The 16,870-nt window shown below is 46.4% G+C and overlaps 8 protein-coding genes across 8 annotated transcripts; 7 read left to right on the top strand and 1 right to left on the bottom strand.

Moving 5' to 3' along the window:
- Window positions 1-1,852: 1,852 nt before the first annotated feature.
- On the top strand, window positions 1,853-2,331 carry E1B28_008124 (uncharacterized protein; the record flags this gene model as incomplete). Its single annotated transcript, XM_043152910.1, has 5 exons — window positions 1,853-1,961; window positions 2,023-2,033; window positions 2,092-2,133; window positions 2,190-2,206; window positions 2,262-2,331. The coding sequence occupies 5 exons, from the start codon at window positions 1,853-1,855 to the stop codon at window positions 2,329-2,331; spliced, it is 249 nt and encodes an 82-aa protein (XP_043008193.1).
- A 370-nt stretch (window positions 2,332-2,701) lies between these two features.
- Window positions 2,702-3,754, top strand: E1B28_008123 (uncharacterized protein; the record flags this gene model as incomplete). The annotated part of the gene is made up of 10 exons (XM_043152909.1): window positions 2,702-2,723; window positions 2,787-2,800; window positions 2,862-2,895; window positions 2,953-3,006; window positions 3,069-3,135; window positions 3,191-3,326; window positions 3,378-3,427; window positions 3,489-3,555; window positions 3,612-3,639; window positions 3,690-3,754. 10 exons carry the CDS (start codon window positions 2,702-2,704, stop codon window positions 3,752-3,754), a joined length of 537 nt encoding a protein of 178 aa, XP_043008192.1.
- An 849-nt stretch (window positions 3,755-4,603) lies between these two features.
- Window positions 4,604-6,096, top strand: E1B28_008122 (uncharacterized protein). Its single transcript, XM_043152908.1, has 4 exons — window positions 4,604-4,775; window positions 4,826-4,887; window positions 4,947-5,093; window positions 5,145-6,096. The coding sequence occupies exons 2-4, from the start codon at window positions 4,846-4,848 to the stop codon at window positions 5,859-5,861; spliced, it is 906 nt and encodes a 301-aa protein (XP_043008191.1). The 5' UTR covers window positions 4,604-4,775; window positions 4,826-4,845; the 3' UTR covers window positions 5,862-6,096.
- On the top strand, window positions 5,892-6,873 carry E1B28_008121 (uncharacterized protein; the record flags this gene model as incomplete). Its single annotated transcript, XM_043152907.1, has 2 exons — window positions 5,892-6,261; window positions 6,317-6,873. 2 exons carry the CDS (start codon window positions 5,892-5,894, stop codon window positions 6,871-6,873), a joined length of 927 nt encoding a protein of 308 aa, XP_043008190.1.
- A 102-nt stretch (window positions 6,874-6,975) lies between these two features.
- On the bottom strand, window positions 6,976-7,738 carry E1B28_008120 (uncharacterized protein; the record flags this gene model as incomplete). Its single annotated transcript, XM_043152906.1, has 2 exons — window positions 6,976-7,254; window positions 7,322-7,738. 2 exons carry the CDS (start codon window positions 7,736-7,738, stop codon window positions 6,976-6,978), a joined length of 696 nt encoding a protein of 231 aa, XP_043008189.1.
- A 1,648-nt stretch (window positions 7,739-9,386) lies between these two features.
- E1B28_008119 (uncharacterized protein) lies at window positions 9,387-9,988 on the top strand (the record flags this gene model as incomplete). Its single annotated transcript, XM_043152905.1, has 2 exons — window positions 9,387-9,659; window positions 9,719-9,988. The coding sequence occupies 2 exons, from the start codon at window positions 9,387-9,389 to the stop codon at window positions 9,986-9,988; spliced, it is 543 nt and encodes a 180-aa protein (XP_043008188.1).
- Window positions 9,989-10,160: 172 nt separating this feature from the next.
- On the top strand, window positions 10,161-10,648 carry E1B28_008118 (uncharacterized protein; the record flags this gene model as incomplete). The annotated part of the gene is made up of 2 exons (XM_043152904.1): window positions 10,161-10,454; window positions 10,514-10,648. 2 exons carry the CDS (start codon window positions 10,161-10,163, stop codon window positions 10,646-10,648), a joined length of 429 nt encoding a protein of 142 aa, XP_043008187.1.
- Window positions 10,649-12,389: 1,741 nt separating this feature from the next.
- E1B28_008117 (uncharacterized protein) lies at window positions 12,390-14,798 on the top strand (the record flags this gene model as incomplete). Its single annotated transcript, XM_043152903.1, has 7 exons — window positions 12,390-12,695; window positions 12,762-13,240; window positions 13,317-13,382; window positions 13,445-14,166; window positions 14,228-14,407; window positions 14,467-14,581; window positions 14,633-14,798. 7 exons carry the CDS (start codon window positions 12,390-12,392, stop codon window positions 14,796-14,798), a joined length of 2,034 nt encoding a protein of 677 aa, XP_043008186.1.
- Between the last annotated feature and the right edge of the window lie 2,072 nt (window positions 14,799-16,870).

Genomic DNA, 16,870 nt, shown 5'->3' with positions numbered 1-16,870 from the left:
ACCAACTCCATTATTTTCTTTAAGTCCTTGAATATATCATATATTCTTGTGCTTAGTCCTTCCACAACTCTTGTGTTCTCAAACTGGTGCTATTAGTGCTATTAAAAGTTCTAATATACCTTACTTATTTCAGGTTCTCCAAGCATACATCTTGCACCCTCAATCTCCCTTCGTGTCGTGTTAGTTCGGTCGTTACACACGAGGACAGGAGGAGTCGTGATAGCATGTGAAGTACTATGGAGGAGTACTCGGAGTACGGCGAGTTCATGACACTTCTGTGTCAAAATAAGATAATTCCAGCTCTGAAAATTCACTTGGGTTGATTCAATATGAGCATTCAAGGAACAGATGGCTGTTCCACATATTACTGGCTGTAACATTGGTGGATCATTATAATATTGGATAAGGCCAATGTGAAAGAGAAGAAACTTTTGATCATAGTAAGATAGCCCTGGCTCTGAGAATTCCCTTGAGTTGATTTGATCTGAGCATCTAAGAAACACAGATGGCTATTCCACATATATGATATTATTGACTGTAATTTGGTTAATCATTATAATAATAAAGCCAATTTGAAGAAGAAATTGAGGGCAATAAGATGCCCCTAGTTCTGAAAATTCCCTTGATCTGAACATCTAAGGAACATGGATAGCTATTTCACATACTATTCCTGGCACTGTGTTTCAAACTGGTAGGTGTTTCAAAGTCACCTTTCCCTTGTTCCTAATTGACGCTTTTAGCTTGGACTTGAACAGAATAGACAGTTAACATTTATTAACATTATTTTTATGCTGGATGTCAATTTCCCCTCCAGAATTGCTTGTTTACATAGTGTTAATTTCTCAGCATTAATTGAGCAATAGCCATTAATGTCCCCAGTGTTCTCAGGAGCTCGGCTCCGTTCAGCATGGATCACAATGCAGGTCAGAACCATTGTGGCTGTGTAGTTCCTGGAGTCAATTGAATAATCGGCTATCGGAAACCTGTGGAAACTGAGCTGTTAGGAGAATTCGGCTTCTGGTTTGGATCATGAACTGGAACTGAGCTATTGATATCATTGTTGGCTTTCTCTGAGAAGATCCACCCAATGGATTGAGCTCAAGGGTTAGGAAATCTTTAGGTCGACCCAAGCGGATGACTTGCGACTTTCGGCTGAGCGGAGTTTCATGTTTTGGATGTGACGTCGCTGCGGTCTGAGTTTAAATTCTACGTGGTGGCGCATCGCTTGGGCACACCTCCGCACTTACATGTGAGTATTTTTCAACGCGCCGGATACAATGAGTTCAGATTTTGTTCTAACAAAGATCGAAGTCGAGGGCAAATTTGGAGTGGAACCTATCGGATCTCGTAAAACTTTGAAACACTCCACTCGGTGATACGCATTATTGGCTGTAAAATTGGTCGTTATAAATAAAGCCAAAATGAAGGAAGAAATCGACGTTACCGAAAATGGTACGTCAACCTTTTCTTATCAGGTCCGGCGTGCCAACGCGTCACGGGGCTTTGACAAGACTATGAACAACCTCGAGGTTTGCCCCGAGTTCCCTGCGATAGGGTACTGTAACTTGGGCAAATTTGATCACAAATTTGAGCATGAACCCGGACCTATCAACGTCAAGGCGTTGCGATGCATCCTGACATCAATCGAGAAAGACACAGCCGTCAGTGGTTGCCATAATATACCCACGGCCTTATATAAAAGACTGATCATAACGTAGTTACCTTTTGTTTTCAGGCTTTTGCTTATACTTGTACCGACAGTGGTTATAGAACCTTGTCGTGTCCAAGTCGAGCGAGAGTGAGGATCCGAGGCTTCAGCCTAACTAGCTCTTACCCTCCCAGCACGACGTCTATGCCGGATTCTCACGTTTTTTTGTCCGGTCCCTCGCCGATACCCTTTACCAATCCAGATGGTGTCCTGTCTACTCTCAACAATTTCGCGGCAGTCAAGTACACAAATCGTGCGGCGTTGCGTTTTGTTCTGTTCTTTCGTTTGAAACTGATTGTACTTCCAACCTTCAGTGGCATTTCTGGTGCGTAAACTCAAACTCTGAGTTATCTTCAAAGTTATCATTGAAAGCGAACAAACAGGTAGTTTTGGTTTACGACCACGCACTGACCCTCCACGTCGAGGTAAGTTGTCTGAATATCGTTACACATTCTCGATTTATCTCAAGCTCTTCGTATAGGTCGACCGGATATGGAAGTATGTTGCCCTTGCACCGGTCTGCTGGCAGGACAACTCACTGAAAACATCTTAGACTGCCATGGAAACTCCCTAAACTGGTCTTCCTGTTCGTACGGTATCTCGCTCCACCCATGCTATGGTGAGTTCAGCGTCCCAAACGCGAGCTCAATCCAGACCCGACCATTTACATTAATGCTCATCGAAATGTTTGGCCAGCTTCACTGGATTGTGTAAGCACTCACTGGTTTTTATCCTCCGGGCTGACGCAGAACGGTTATCAAATTAGACATGTTGTCTTATAACCTGGGTGAAGAAATGTAGGTCATCTAATTTTATTAAGACTACAGTTCTTCCTGACACGGCTTCGAACAAACAGGTGCATTTTTGTCGGGAGATGGACATCATGGTACGCAAAATCATCGAATTTTACTTACTATGATCATAATTTCAGTAAAATGACCTTTCTGCATTAGGCCGACAACGCTAACGGTATGCGCCACTGAAGTCATACTCATGCTTCGTGTTTCCGCCTTATGTGAGCGATTCGTTCGACTCCTAGTACCATGATAAATCTGATTCACTTGTTCACTACCACCAGACCAGGATCTCAAAGTGAGTTCTGTCCGGAACTATGTCCCTTGTCTATTAGCACACTGACCGGGATATCTCTCAGTACATGAGCCACTTTTTGATCACTCTATTTCTTTGTCAGTGGTATTCTCCATCACAAAACGTAACGATTTGACCGGTACTAATTTTTTCAGGTGAATTGGCCGCTTGGGTCACTCTATCCATGATCATATCGTCAAGGACTATCGGTTGGTTTTCTTAGTACTCAATCATCGTCCTTCCGGTGTTCTCATTCTGCGCTAATTGATAGAGACCACTGGGGGGGCTTTGTTTTCGGGATGTTTATTCGATGCGGAAGGTTGGGTCTGGCCTGCTTGGTATGGCTTCTACAAGAAAGTTACTGATAAGATCCCGAAACTGATATACCGGAAGGGTACCTCCCGTCATTGTTGAAAGTAAGCGACTCGTCTATTGCTTTGCATTCCTCCACACTCAAGGTCACCACGTCAGGTATCCTGGTGGCTCTTATCACTTTCAGGTTATTTCGATTCGACAGGTCAAACGGAATGTGAGTTAACATTATTTAGTGAAGCGATTTGGACTGAAATATGTTCCCCAGCATGCGGATGCTCGCAAGAGATTCGATCCTCTATTTCATCATTATATTTTGTGCGTCTAATGTTCCCTCCGCCACATCGTGGTCCGTGGTTTCACATTCCCATGATACTAGCTCTACTTTTGGCGAATCTTCTCATTTTCCTGTTTGGACAAGATTTCCTGGGTGGGCTGTTGATTGTGTGAGCTCTTTCCTTGCGTCAACAAGTGACTGCGTTGTTAACTGTAATCGCTGTAGTCCGGCGTCAGCAATTTCTTGCGTAGCTGTGGGAAATTTTATTGTACGCATTCGCGGCGCAAGGCTAATTTTCTCTAGGCGTCCCGGATGATGATCAACATCAAGACGTACGACCCTCTCGAAAGCCTACCAAGCCACCTTGATTTATCGTCTATGCGCTTCGGACCCGGAAGTTGAACGCGCCTCCGGAGCGTGTGAGTTGGTCCGGTTCTACAGTAATCCATACTCCGGCTCATCGTTTAGGCCAATAGTGGAAGAGATGATTTTCCCACTGTGTCCGTTATGATATAGTATCAGGCCGGACCTCTTAGGTCCGAGAACCTTCCATCAATCCGGGACCTTACCTAGCACCTATTTCCCTTCAAAACGAGACACTAGTCCCACTGTAGAACGTATATAGAGAAATATCAATATTTATTATTCCGTCAATAGCACGAAAAGACTGGGAAACAAAAGACTGATGAGAAACGGCGAACCATAAGTTATCATCCTACGGATCGTGGGGTGAGCTGGGTCAGCATGTCGCAAAGTTGCCCGGCGAAACTGCTTAAAAGCGCTTGTAAGCGATTTTAAGGTGAAATCAGGCAATAAGGGTTGATAATAAATCGTTCCTGTAGCAGGGCACCAATTAAAGGAGGTTTTAAGGGTAAAAAATTGAATTCATGTCGTAAAATGCCGCATTTCAAGGAAGACTCACCGGATGAGATGTAAAAAGTCTATAAAATGTTCCGCTTACAAGGCCGCCGATAACTTTGCGACATTTTCACGAAGACCCAACGAAGACCCCGCCTTCGAGACCTCCATCTGGCTTTTCCCAATAGCTCGTTATGTACTGGTGGAGAGCAGGTGTTGTAGAGATCTAGAATAAATACTAAAAAATTCCAGGGTCCCGCTCAAGCAACGCTCAAGCGCTCCACAGGAACGGCTGAAGGCGGACCGGTGATTTAAATTCAAACTCCGTTTACACAGGTCTAGGCAGAAGTACACTACACCGGTACCATCGTCTATCCAATATCTCAACTTACTGCGGCTTCCGCATATCGATTTGACAATCATGCATAATCTCACTTCCGCAACATCTCTGCGGTGAAACGGGTTCAACTTGGGCTGTCAAAGTACACCGCCTTCCTTACTCTGTTTTAACCACGTGCGAGCAGAAAAAAGGTGTGCCAGTACATTGATATTTTTTCACGATGAGACTGATGATTTTCCAGCCCCGCCAACCATCAGAGAGATGGAAAAAGAGGCTAATACGTCGTATCCAGAGCCAAAGTTGGTATGTTCCTTTCGGCGAATGTAAGAGAACGGCTGCAGCTGACACGGTTTGCTCTTAAGCCAGAAGTATACGAACATGGAGCACAACACGTTTTCTCTTTACCTCAATCAAGTGACTGTTGGAAGGAATGTCTGAATATGGTGGATGAGTACGACGCGAATAGGTGCAGAGGGTGGAGAGAGGAGATTGATACATTGCTAGTATTCGTGAGTCTTTTCCCCGATTATTTGATTTTCGTTCGAATGAAGTATCTCTAGGCTGGTCTCTTCTCAGCGGTAGTAACTGCTTTCAGTGTAGAATCATACAAATGGCTCGATACAGATCCCGAAGACGCAACTGCAGAAATCCTCATCCATATTGCCAACCATCTTAATCTTCTCAACTCATCCCTCCCAACAACTATTCCCACCAAATTCAATCCTCCTTCCTCTTCCATCCGAATCAACATCTGTTGGTTTCTAAGCCTCACTCTCAGCCTTACAGCTGTTGTAATCGGTATCCTTTGCAAGCAATGGATGCGGGAACACAGAAGTAACCCTCCAAAATTCTCATCCCACAAAGATACTCTTCTACTTCGGCAGATGCGACATCAAAGTCTTCGAAAATGGGGAGTCTCTGGGATGGTGAACACCCTACCACTCTTACTCGAGTGCGCCCTCATTCTTTTCTTCCTCGGCGTTTTAGACCTCCTTTGGAGTCTGAATCAGATAGTCGCCATCGTGATCACCATCCAGGTTGGCCTCGCGATCCTCTTTCTTGTCGCTACCACTGTTCTCCCGACGATATCTTTCACTTGTTGGAAGCCTAGCATTCCGTGCCCTTATAAATCCCCACAAGCCTGGCTCTTTTACCAGTTTACGGACTTCATCCTACCGCGCAAGTGGCCAGGATTCGGAATCACTGTCAACTCCTTCTTTCGGGGATTGTCGGATTGGTTCAGTAGTGATACTTTCCATTCGTCATATGTCACTTGAGACGTGGATGAATCTCTCGTCGAATCGGCGATGGATTGGATGAACGAGGCGTTTGGTGCCTCTCTGGAGATGTCGTTACATATTTACCGTTGTCTGGAAGATTATAGCACCTACCGAAGTTCCTATCTGCCTCGATCGTTACGGACACCATCTGATTTACACAAGTTTAATCTATTGACGAGGTATCATGGGTGGTATTGGTGGGATGATAATTCGCGAAGGCATCTATTGGAGCTATTATTGAGAGCTGTTAATGATCCAGCTGCTACAGCGGAGGATGTTACGAACGCTCTTGATAGGATCGGTCGGGTGGCGACGGAATTCTCGAAAGCCGCAAGAGGGGATTCGAAGGCGCTGTCTTTGGATGCGGATCCGAATATGTTTCGGAATTTGGGAGAAGGTAAGTAGTACGGCTTTTGGGTTTCTTTTCCTTTCTTTTCTGATTGAAAGTGTAGACCTACTCCTTCATGTTTTCTCGGCTCTCAAGGCGTTTTCTCATTCCGACCGTGCTACTCCCACTCATTTCCTCGCGTGTTACTCCATTCTTAATCAGTATTGGATTCGCATGAGGCAAGAATGGCCGGACCGATGGCCCGAGTGGGATCAACCTGTCTCGTTCATATCAGAATTGGAAGAATGGCTCTCAACTACCCCCGAGGACAATCGGTATCGAATACCGCGTATCCTCAAATGCGTATGGCTGTTGAACAGCATCGTGCTGCAACCCCCGATTGCTTTTGAGAGAAGACCTGTACTCAAGTTTGCGATGATGTTGGATAAGAAGATATTGAGTTGGGGGATCAGTCAGACGTTGATGGATCAGTTGGGGGATAGTGGTGGTTTGAGGACGATGTCGTGGAGTGATGCGTATAAGAACTTGAGGAGGATATCGTATCAAGTACAGGAGAGGCAATTAACGGATACAACGGTAGCAGAGGAGGAAGGGGGCTTGGATGGGCTGAAGGGGGGCATTGAGCCTGTGCCGGATAGGGTATACCCTCATCTGACTTGAATTTTTCTAGGAACGGCAGTTATTTTTATTTCTCGGTAAAACTTGATGCGAATTGTCTCTACTCCAGAGTTCGACTTAGATCTACCCGAGAATAAGGTTACGCTACATGTTATGACTTGAGAGGTAGGAGCGATGAGGGAGTCGAGTATTTCTAGAAGTTACGGAATGTGATTGTGTATTTGACTGGGGTGATACAGGTATATCTGGGCGCTGCACTACCGAGCTTTGAAGGGTAGACCGAGTCGAAGACGTCGCTGCCGTCGGGCTCGGAGGACGCGGAGGTCCCATGATGGGGAATGTGGTCGTCTCATAAGGGCTTACATACGGTACAGGTCGATGGTGTGAATGACTCCGCTCATAGAGACCGCATTTGTTGCATACCTGCAATATATGGGAAGGAAATGAAGTTTTGAGTCCACAACAAGCGAAACTACAGGACACTACGCACAATTTTTCCCCAAGTCAAACAGCTTCTCCTCCATGTAGTGGTTTCAGTTCTTCCGCAATTGAAACATTTGCGCTTCACACGAGACGATAATCTTGTTCCTGCGTCGTCCGTGTATAGGATGCGTACGGAGAGGTTTGACTGGTCTCGTCCAGACATACTGTTGTAAGAAGAAGAAGAGTATTGGTAGTTTTTGTCTGGTTGCGTTGCGGAAGACGAGGAAGAGTAAACGGGAGGGTGTATTTCATCGGGAGTGAGTGCAATGGTATATGGCCGTGTGGAAGGTATGGAAGAGGTGGATGAGTAGAACCCAGAGGTATCTGATGCAAGCGAGGGAGTTTGTGAGCACGGTACATGGGAGTCCTCGTAGGAGTACGTCTGAGCGTACGAGAGGTGCGAATCGTAGTTAACAGATGCCATGAGAAGATAAGTTATCGTTCCTTTGCGTGGCGTCTTTATAGCACTGTTATATCTGAATAGACAATAACTTGAGCACGAAGAATAGAACAGATACAACAAAAACTCCCGGGGGTGGTTTTCCGCACGAATGCTTGAAGGAAGAAGCAAGCCTGAACCGGAATGGTAGCGACTTAAACCAATTCTCCAGATTCTAGCCTTCTGAAGGACGCGCCGACAGTCGGGTAAGGGGCGGGAAGTTCCTGAGCTTTCCTCGAACACCTCGAATTCTAACGCGGGGTTTCAGACACCTACGTGAATCCCCTGTCGTTCCCGTGGTGAGAAAAGAGGGCAGCGGCCGTGAGGGTGCGACCCTGAAGTCCTCAAGGAACGTAATCATTCTCTACGGCATGCGCGTCAACCATGCTGGTGCGGATCTCGAACTGATGGTGAATAGTAGATGTTATTTGGCAGCTTTCTCGTGTCAAGTGAGGTCTTAAGTCTTAAGATAGTGCTTCTCTGTACCAATGGATGTAGCATTTCACGGGTTGCAAGTACTGCGGGATGAGAATGTTGGATGTCGGGAGGCTGTGTTCTTTCCTGTCGAATCAGATAGATTGATGATACGAGAGCAGGTGAATATAGTTGACGAACCTCGCTCGCTGCTGTAGCTTCATAGATGTGGTCGGTGACTAACATAGACAGCAGGGGGTTCGAGCCACACTAGATACGTTACGCTTGGCCCGACCCCCCGAATGTCGTACCGTCGGCGTACGTCCCGACTAATTGGTACTACCATCGGGAACAAGAAGTTCAAGGAAGATGCCCCGGGTGCCCCATATAAAACGTTAGAAGGTTTACGAATGGTATTCTGATTCGATTCCCGAATGCCCGAGATGAGTTAGAATCTGGATGTATAAGGACGGGATTCGGAACGATACAGGTCCATTCTTGTGTCCTCCTTACAGTTTTGACATCGAAGACGAGTGCATTTGCCACGTTTGCCCATAGTAGGGCGGCTTTTTCGTGGTTGGTGTATTAACTGTTGCAGTCGATAAGGTTCAATGAAGAAATGACGTTGACCGGAAAAACATACCTTAAAGTGGGTTCCCTAAACATTCGAAAGTAACTTGAGATGATGGTGGTCAAGGGTCAAGACAAGGAAGGCGTGCCGCTATCCCGGCCGAAGCCGGCCACCCGTCGTGTGAACCGTGTGACGCTGCTGTGACCAAACGAGAGTCAACGTTTCTCATGCCTCCTAATTGGTTACTCCCGTCTACTACTCTCAAAGAACGTCGGATCGCAAAATCAAAAACATTCGTTATGATGGAAGCTTAGATGGTTGAGAGACCGTCTCTTATGTGAATAGATCCTCGATATACGGGTAGCTATTAAGCTCCTACCACTGGCAGGTTCGCTTTCCATCTTCGTTTACTCTAATGAACGTTCCTTGATATTCCTCTCCCTACCACTTCGAGCCTTGTTACATCATGTACGACCTATTTTATGAACGCCCGACTGACATCACTACCTGTTGGTCAATGGTCATCGGATTCGGTTCAAAATGCTCTGACAAAGCGGGTCAAGATACGTTTCCCATGAATTTCATGCGGTTACTTACCCGGACGGTGAACCACATCGTCGACCATCCCCAGCTTTCGTCTCACTCCTTATGCCCCAAGCCACGAAACTTGCGCTATTCCAACCCGTCCAAGTCGGGAGGTTAAACCTTCACCATCGAGTCGTTCTCTGTCCCTTGACTCGATTTCGAGCATCCCAAACAAATGTTCCTATCTTACCCGTCGTTAAGGAATATTATACGCAACGAGGGAGTCGCGCTGGGACTTTATTAATAACGGAGGCCACTTTCATTGCCGAGAAAGCTGGAGGTTACGCAAATGTCCCTGGAATTTGGAGCGATGAGCAGATTGCTGCATGGAAAGAGGTATGTCAGACTTCATTTTTATTCTGCTGTTTCCCTGCCCTTACTTGTCTTTTTCGCAGATTGTATCATCCGTACACGCTGCAAACTCCTTCATCTACCTCCAACTCTGGGCACTTGGACGAGCGGCCATTACGTCGCATCTCAAATCCCTGAACGAGGCGTATGATGTCACTTCGTCCTCAGATATCCCGCTTTCATCGCGCAAATCCGAGAAACCTCGTCCACTCACCATCGAGGAAATTCACGAGTACGCCGATTTATACGCTCAAGCTGCTTCTAATGCAGTACTCAAAGCCGGCTTTGACGGGGTGGAAATGGCGGGTCAATAGAGAACCGGTGTAGGTTTGCACTACAGGTTGTTGAGAAAGTGGTGAAAGCTGTTGGGGAGGATAGAACGGGGATTAGGCTGAGCCCTTGGAGCGAATTCCAAGGTGAGCGGTGTACAAGTGAACTCAATGACTCTAGCTAACAACGGAGTTTTCCCTTTTCTTTGCAATAGATATGTGCATGGAAGACCCTACGCCAACCTTCGCTTATCTCGTGAAACAGCTGAAAGATCGTTTTCCGACACTTTCGTATGTCCACCTCATCGAACCAATGGCCAAGGGCCCGGAGTATACGGAAGGACCATCGCATCCGGATGCTTCTAATGATGTTTTGAGAGAGATTTGGGGAGAGAGGCCGTTCATACGTGCTGGCAGGTTCGACCGAGAGAAGGCCATTGTACTTGTAGAGGACAGCGCTAAAGATGGAAGGGTGGAACTCGTCGCGTTTGGGAAATACTTTATTTCGAATGTAAGTTCTCCTTCCTTTGAGTTTGGGATAGAACGATCTAATGCGTTGCGGTTGCAAAGCCGGATTTACCTACGAGGTTGGAGAAAGGCATACCGTTGACGCCCTATGACCGCTCGACGTTTTACTTAAGAGGAGAGACGACAACCAGAGGGTACACTGACTATCCTTTCGCTGGCGTTGACAGTCGAATGTGATTCTTAGATAACTTTAATTGTACGAGTGGATGAACAGCTATGAATTGTATTTAAAATTTGGTTCAACCAACTTGTTCCTCCTAATAACGAGATAACCCATCCTGGCTGATTGTTCCTCTCAGTCGTGCGTTTCTCGTAGAGACCTCCGAGATTCCTTCGGAATTCGACGAGATGATTGATGCGAAACCGAGCAGCATCGACCTATTCGAACATTTTGGCCTTCGACAACTCCAGACTTCAACATGAATGAGTCATTTTATATTTTGCTTGCATGTATGATGTTCTATATGAGCCTATCCTTGAAGCAATATTTAAAGAGAACTCGTAAAAAATGAAAAGAAAAATGTGGGGGCAAAGGTAAGGATAAGAGTCAATTAGTGTGAAGTGAAAGGCAAATTGGCTGATGTAAGCTTTTACTCCAAATTTAGCTTTTTCTCACACGCCGGTTCGTCTCTTCCTCACAACCTCTTCCTCATGGTGGAAACAACGATCGGGGCAAGATGTCTTGAGGATTTTCAGCTACATCACAACCATTCTTCTACAGAATCTTCTCCCTGTACGGACGCAGTGGTAGGTTGATGGCAGGTATTTCTGGAATTCATATTTAGCTAGAACAGGCGTACTGGCACTGACTGGCACTTGCATCTATCTATTAACAGGTCACTTTAAACTAAACCTTCCCAATTTATGCTACCGGTCTCATGGAACAATTGATGGATTTGAAGTTTAATCGATAATCAACGACTGTAAATTTGCTGTAAATCATAGACTCCCGTGCCCGGTATGTACGCGTTTTGAAGTTCTCTTGGTTCCCTCACTGTTTCCAATTCAAAGTTCGGAATGATTGATTCAGTACCCCTCGACTAGGAACGCTCAGACTGGGGTTAGCATCGCTAGTGATACGTCAGAACGTCCGACAAGTTTGTTTGAGATCTGTCAATGGAGCGTTATCTTCCCCCTCGTTTTCAATTTAACGGAACGGTTTCCCCGGGGTTTTGGGCGGTTGTTAATCACCTCCACTTTTTAGATCGCGGGCTCAGTATGTGAGTGACAGGAGGAATGGTCAACGCGGGGCATAGGCTATTGGTCTGGTTGTTTCTTCCATATTTTCCTGTGATGAAAGAGACGCTGACTCGGTCTTCCTGATAGGTAAATTATGCAGTGTGCCCTGAACAAAGCGACGGAAGAGAGAAGAAACGGACTACATCTCACACTCCATCTCACACTCGTAATCAAAACCTAGGCAGAGAGTCGACGTTTCCGAATGATTGACAGTCAATATCAATCCCTTAGTTGGAGGAATATTGGGAACATTGTCGATGTCCATGCACTCCCCAACTGTTATAGTTTGTAATGACCGAACTTTGGGCTACGTTGTGAGTGGACTGATTGTGATCTAATAGCGGTACTCGGGACAGGATCGAAGCATTCAACCTATCCCATCAAATCACCTCATGTAGAGTGTATTGAAGCCTATTATCGGGGGTGCGTCTACTAGTTTATCCGGGAACCAGTCACAAACGTGTCGGTCAGCTGCGTAGCTACAGCGTCACTAGCACAGGAGAATCTACGATTGTCTCAGCGCTACGGGTACCCGCTTTATAGCGAGTGAGAGTGTGAATGTATTTTGCGTCACCTTCGAACAGCGCGCTTTTCCATTCTGAAACTTAGCGATATTCGAATACTTGTGAGTAGCTCCTTCTGTGAAGTAGCTCCAGAGCTCAGATGAACTTTAGCCATCATGGATCCTACGCTCTACGAGATCAAAGATGACAATACACTCGAAATCATGAAGCTTCACACCCAAAAAATCATGGAATCTTTCCAAAGGCGATTCCGATCACCAGTTCTATCTGGTCAGGATCAGATCGATATCCCTTATCCAAAGGTTGGGCGAGTCGCTATAGTTGGGGCTGGTGTGGCAGGACTCCTATTGGCATTGAGGCTCGGTAAAGATACCCCAGTTGACGTTTACGAAGCTTCAGATCGTGTCGGTGGTCGCCTTTATACTCGAAAATTCTCGGGAGGTGGAGAGTGGGATTACTTCGTGAGTGGCTCACCGGTTCCATGCCGATAGTGACGAAGTATATCTGACTCCAACTACGTGATAAAGGACGTTGGTGCTATGCGATTTCCCGACACTGGAGTGATGAAGCCGACATATGATCTTTTCAAAGAGCTCGACATTCCGCTTCTCAAATATCAGATAAGCTGTGACGAGACATGGTTGTGCTATAATGATATTCGGGTTAACCGTGGTGATGCAACTGGTCAAGATTTCGGTGCACGTGTGAGCAGGGGAGGCAATGTTCCGGATGAATGGGTGAATGAAGGCGTAGAAGCACTGATGAAGAATGTATACGGGAGATTCCTCGCTAAGCTCAGAGCAGATTTCAGAGTTGGCTATGAGGAGTTGATGAAGTACGACGAACACTCGACCCGAAGCTTCATGGCCTTCGTGGAGCTGGAGGCATGGAAGGATCCCAACCCTCCGGGCGATGAGTATCCGGCAAAGGAGCGCTATCCTACTTCTGTCGTCAACTGGCTTGAGACTATGACCTCCTCCGTAGGATCGTTTGATATGTCGTTGAGGTATGTATATTTCGACTCCTTGTTATCGAACAGTTACGGACAACCCTCAAACGCTCGTCATTCCTCTCTATCTTAGTGAGACTATTTTGCACTACTATTGCTTTGCAGAAGGATTACCAAACACGGAATGGCGTTGTGTCAAGTGCGTAACTTATCTCATGTGAAGAATCGAAAAGAATCGAAGCTAATCAACGTTGTTTTTAGACATGGTTCCGAGAAGATAACCGATAAACTTTACGAGATCTTGACGACCACCGACCCTTTCAAGACGAACGTCACAATTCGTTTTGGTAGTAGGGTTACCCGCGTAAATTATCATCGGGATCCTCCTCCTCCACCACGTAACCCACCTGGACATCCAGATGATCCCCCTCGCCATCCAGATGATCCCCCTTGCCACCCAGATGATCCCCCTTGCCACCCAGATGATCCCCCTTGCCACCCAGATGATCCCCCTTGCCACCCAGATGATCCCCCTTGCCACCCAGATGATCCCCCTTGCCACCCAGATGATCCCCCTTGCCACCCAGATGATCCCCCTTGCCACCCAGATGATCCACCGCGCCAACCAGATGATCCACCTCGTCACCCAGATTATACGAAAGATATGGTGATGTCGGTCACTTCCGATAACACTAGCAACACCATTCGCCCAATGTATTCGCAGGTTGTCTTGACTGTATCTCCTCAGTGTATGAGATACATAGATCTCTCGACATGCGTGCTCGACTACAATCAGCGAAGCTCCCTGCTTATGCTTACTCCTGGCCCTTCGGTCAAAGTCGGCATAAAATTCAAACGAAATTGGTGGGCTGATCAGAATATTACTGGAGGGCAGAGCGCGACTGACCGACCTGTACGTACGGTCGTTTACCCGTCGTATGGAGGTGCCCAATCCACGGTGCTCATTGCGAGCTATAATTGGAGTAAGTTCTCCCGGGGTATAACTTGTTGCATGACTGATTAACCTTTGCATTTTTCGTGTAGCTCAAGACGCGAGCAACATGGGAGCTTGGATCCGTGGTCGGGGATCTGTCGACGAGAAACAATTGAAGGACACGATTCTAGCTGACCTTGCTTCTGTCCATGGTATCAAGCTAGAGGACCTCAACGATTGGTACCAAGGAATGTATGCCTTCGACTGGTCGAATGACTCCAGATTTATGAGTAAGTATATGTTGGCGACATGACTTTTTGAGCCCTCACTAAAGTGCAATACTTCAAAGGTGCATTCGCCGCCTTCAATCCTGGTCAGTTCAGTTTCTTGTTGGAAAGCCTTACGAGACCGGCAGCAGGTGGTCGCCTTCATTTCGCTGGTGATGCTATTAGTGCCTGTCATGGGTAGGTTGATATTTTTTTTTGATGTGACAATCAAGTCTAATTTGGCTGTAGCTGGGTTGCTGGTGCAATAGAAAGTGCGAACAGGGTCGTCAACCAGATGAACCCGCCGAAGTTCAAACTGCCAGAAGGCCCACTGGAGACGATGTTCGATTCGGATGTGCAATTGCTGCAATTGGCAGTTAGTGCATATCTACAGAGCAAAGAGTTTGGTCTTTAAGTAACTGAAAATTATCATCTTAGTTTTCGTACTGTGAGGTACCTAGCTAGCTAAAGGTGATTGTACCGTATCCAACCTTGTACATAAATCGAAAAGAGGCTTAAGTGACCATGATACTGACCTTGTACTGAGTTAACTGTGATTAACGCGGTAGGTAGCGTATACTGTAGCTAATAAAACCCGGGACACACGAGTGGAGTTAACGCTGGCGCACTACGAGAGGTGGCCAGCATACAGCGCGTGTTGTCATCCCATGTGTAAGATTTTTTTGCGGTAACTGCTTATACTTGCCTAGTAAATGACCAAGTAAGCCATTGGAGAAGGCAACGGGGATTCGGGAGAAGTTTTCAAAACTGACGTTCACCTGGGAGTTGAATTTTGATCACGGTGATACGGATAGTACTTGGTAAGATCTGAAAAAGGGATCAATATCGGATATGAAAACATCCGATGAGGACAGATGGAACGTACAAGAAGGAATAATCGGGTCCATCCCCCTCCCCCCGATACTCAGCAATCCATCCGGAACCAGACAGCCCATGTACTAGCGGAACGCGCGTTAGCAATCGAAATACATATTACAGATATCAAGGACAATTCTTTACCATCGCTACCACGCCCCACTGGACCTGATCTGCTGCGAGATATAGAGCGAAAAAAAAAAACGGCGCTATTGGGCAAAATATTAATATTACGCGCCAGTTAGGAGTATGAAACCGACTATACGTGTTGCTGACAGATCGTTCTCCACCGGCGACTGTCAGAGGGACACAGTCTTGTCTTCCAAAGAGAATGGCTGCATAGATTGTCCGAGGGGGTCCGAACGGAAGTCTGGGCGGCAGAAGGCGTTGATGTGTTGAGGGACACGCGTCGAACTAGTCCAAAACGCATTGAATTCTTCTGCGAAAGGCGGGGGCTGAAAATGTCGCCTTGAGTAAGGGTTCAGACGTTCAGACATGAAGAGCGATGGAACGATGGAGAAAAAGAACATACGGCCACAACGAACTAGAAAACAATGACCTCTTCCCCATGACCCAGTCTTCCTCTCCAACTAGTAATCGACTACATTTCCTTCCCAGTGACTGATGAACTCGTCCTCAACTCAGAGAGCACGAAATAGGCATCTTCGGCGGAACAGGTGTTGCAACGTAGATTCCTTCGCCTAGAGACCTCAGAAGTTCCCGACGCGAGATGAGGTTCATGGCGCTGGCCACGAGTTCAACGGTGCTATATATATGATTATGTTGATGAGGAAGAGGGGAGACTTGTCAGCCGCTGCAAAAAACGACTCAAACGCAAACAGAGCTACTGACGTGGTCAATAAATTATAATTATCTATTAACTTGAAAGTCCACGCACCGTTACGTGATATAAGTCTTTTGTTCTATTTTTCTGCCAAGCAGAAACGTTTGGGTGCGCTTTTTGTACAACGGGATTCCCGAACTCGAAGATATGAGAAGCAAAATGAGGATGGCTTTCCAAATGTTCGAGTAAAAGATCCTCGATGACGAAACGAGTCACGAATTGAGATATCTACCAAATTTGGCGATTTATTTCCCGCGCGTCTGCACAGCCCCTTCTCAACCTCTCCTTTCTTGTTGCCCTCATATCCTCGATATCCTCCAACGGTGGGCACATGAGAACTGCATTTGACTTCAAACATATTCTGATTAGACCCCATATTTCCACAGCATAATTTTGTCTATATACAGCTCAAATACCACAAATAATATGACTAATTCCCCTTCTAGGTCCAAAGAAGACCTCACACAGAAGTTGAAGCCCCTGCACCCCCGTTATTTGGGCGCCGAGACTCTGGCAGCGGTCATTGCTCTGCTTCCCTTGACCTCCACATCTCAATAGCGGAATTACTCTGTCCGACCCAGGAATTCGGACGTGCGTTGAAAGCTATCGCAGCGAACCCGTTCCGACTTCCTTTATTCCCAGCCTTAATCGGTACCAGCGAATGGACCGAGGTGCGGATACTTGCAAACGACCAATCGGCTGCTCGTTCTGTTACGGAACGTATGTGGAGCACACTATCAAGTTTTAGCTGGGAAGGGTACAACTGT

This window comes from Marasmius oreades, chromosome 5 (genome assembly GCF_018924745.1).
Source record: "Marasmius oreades isolate 03SP1 chromosome 5, whole genome shotgun sequence".
Classification (NCBI taxonomy): Eukaryota; Fungi; Basidiomycota; class Agaricomycetes; order Agaricales; family Marasmiaceae; genus Marasmius; species Marasmius oreades.
This window is presented reverse-complemented; position numbering and strand designations above follow the sequence as displayed.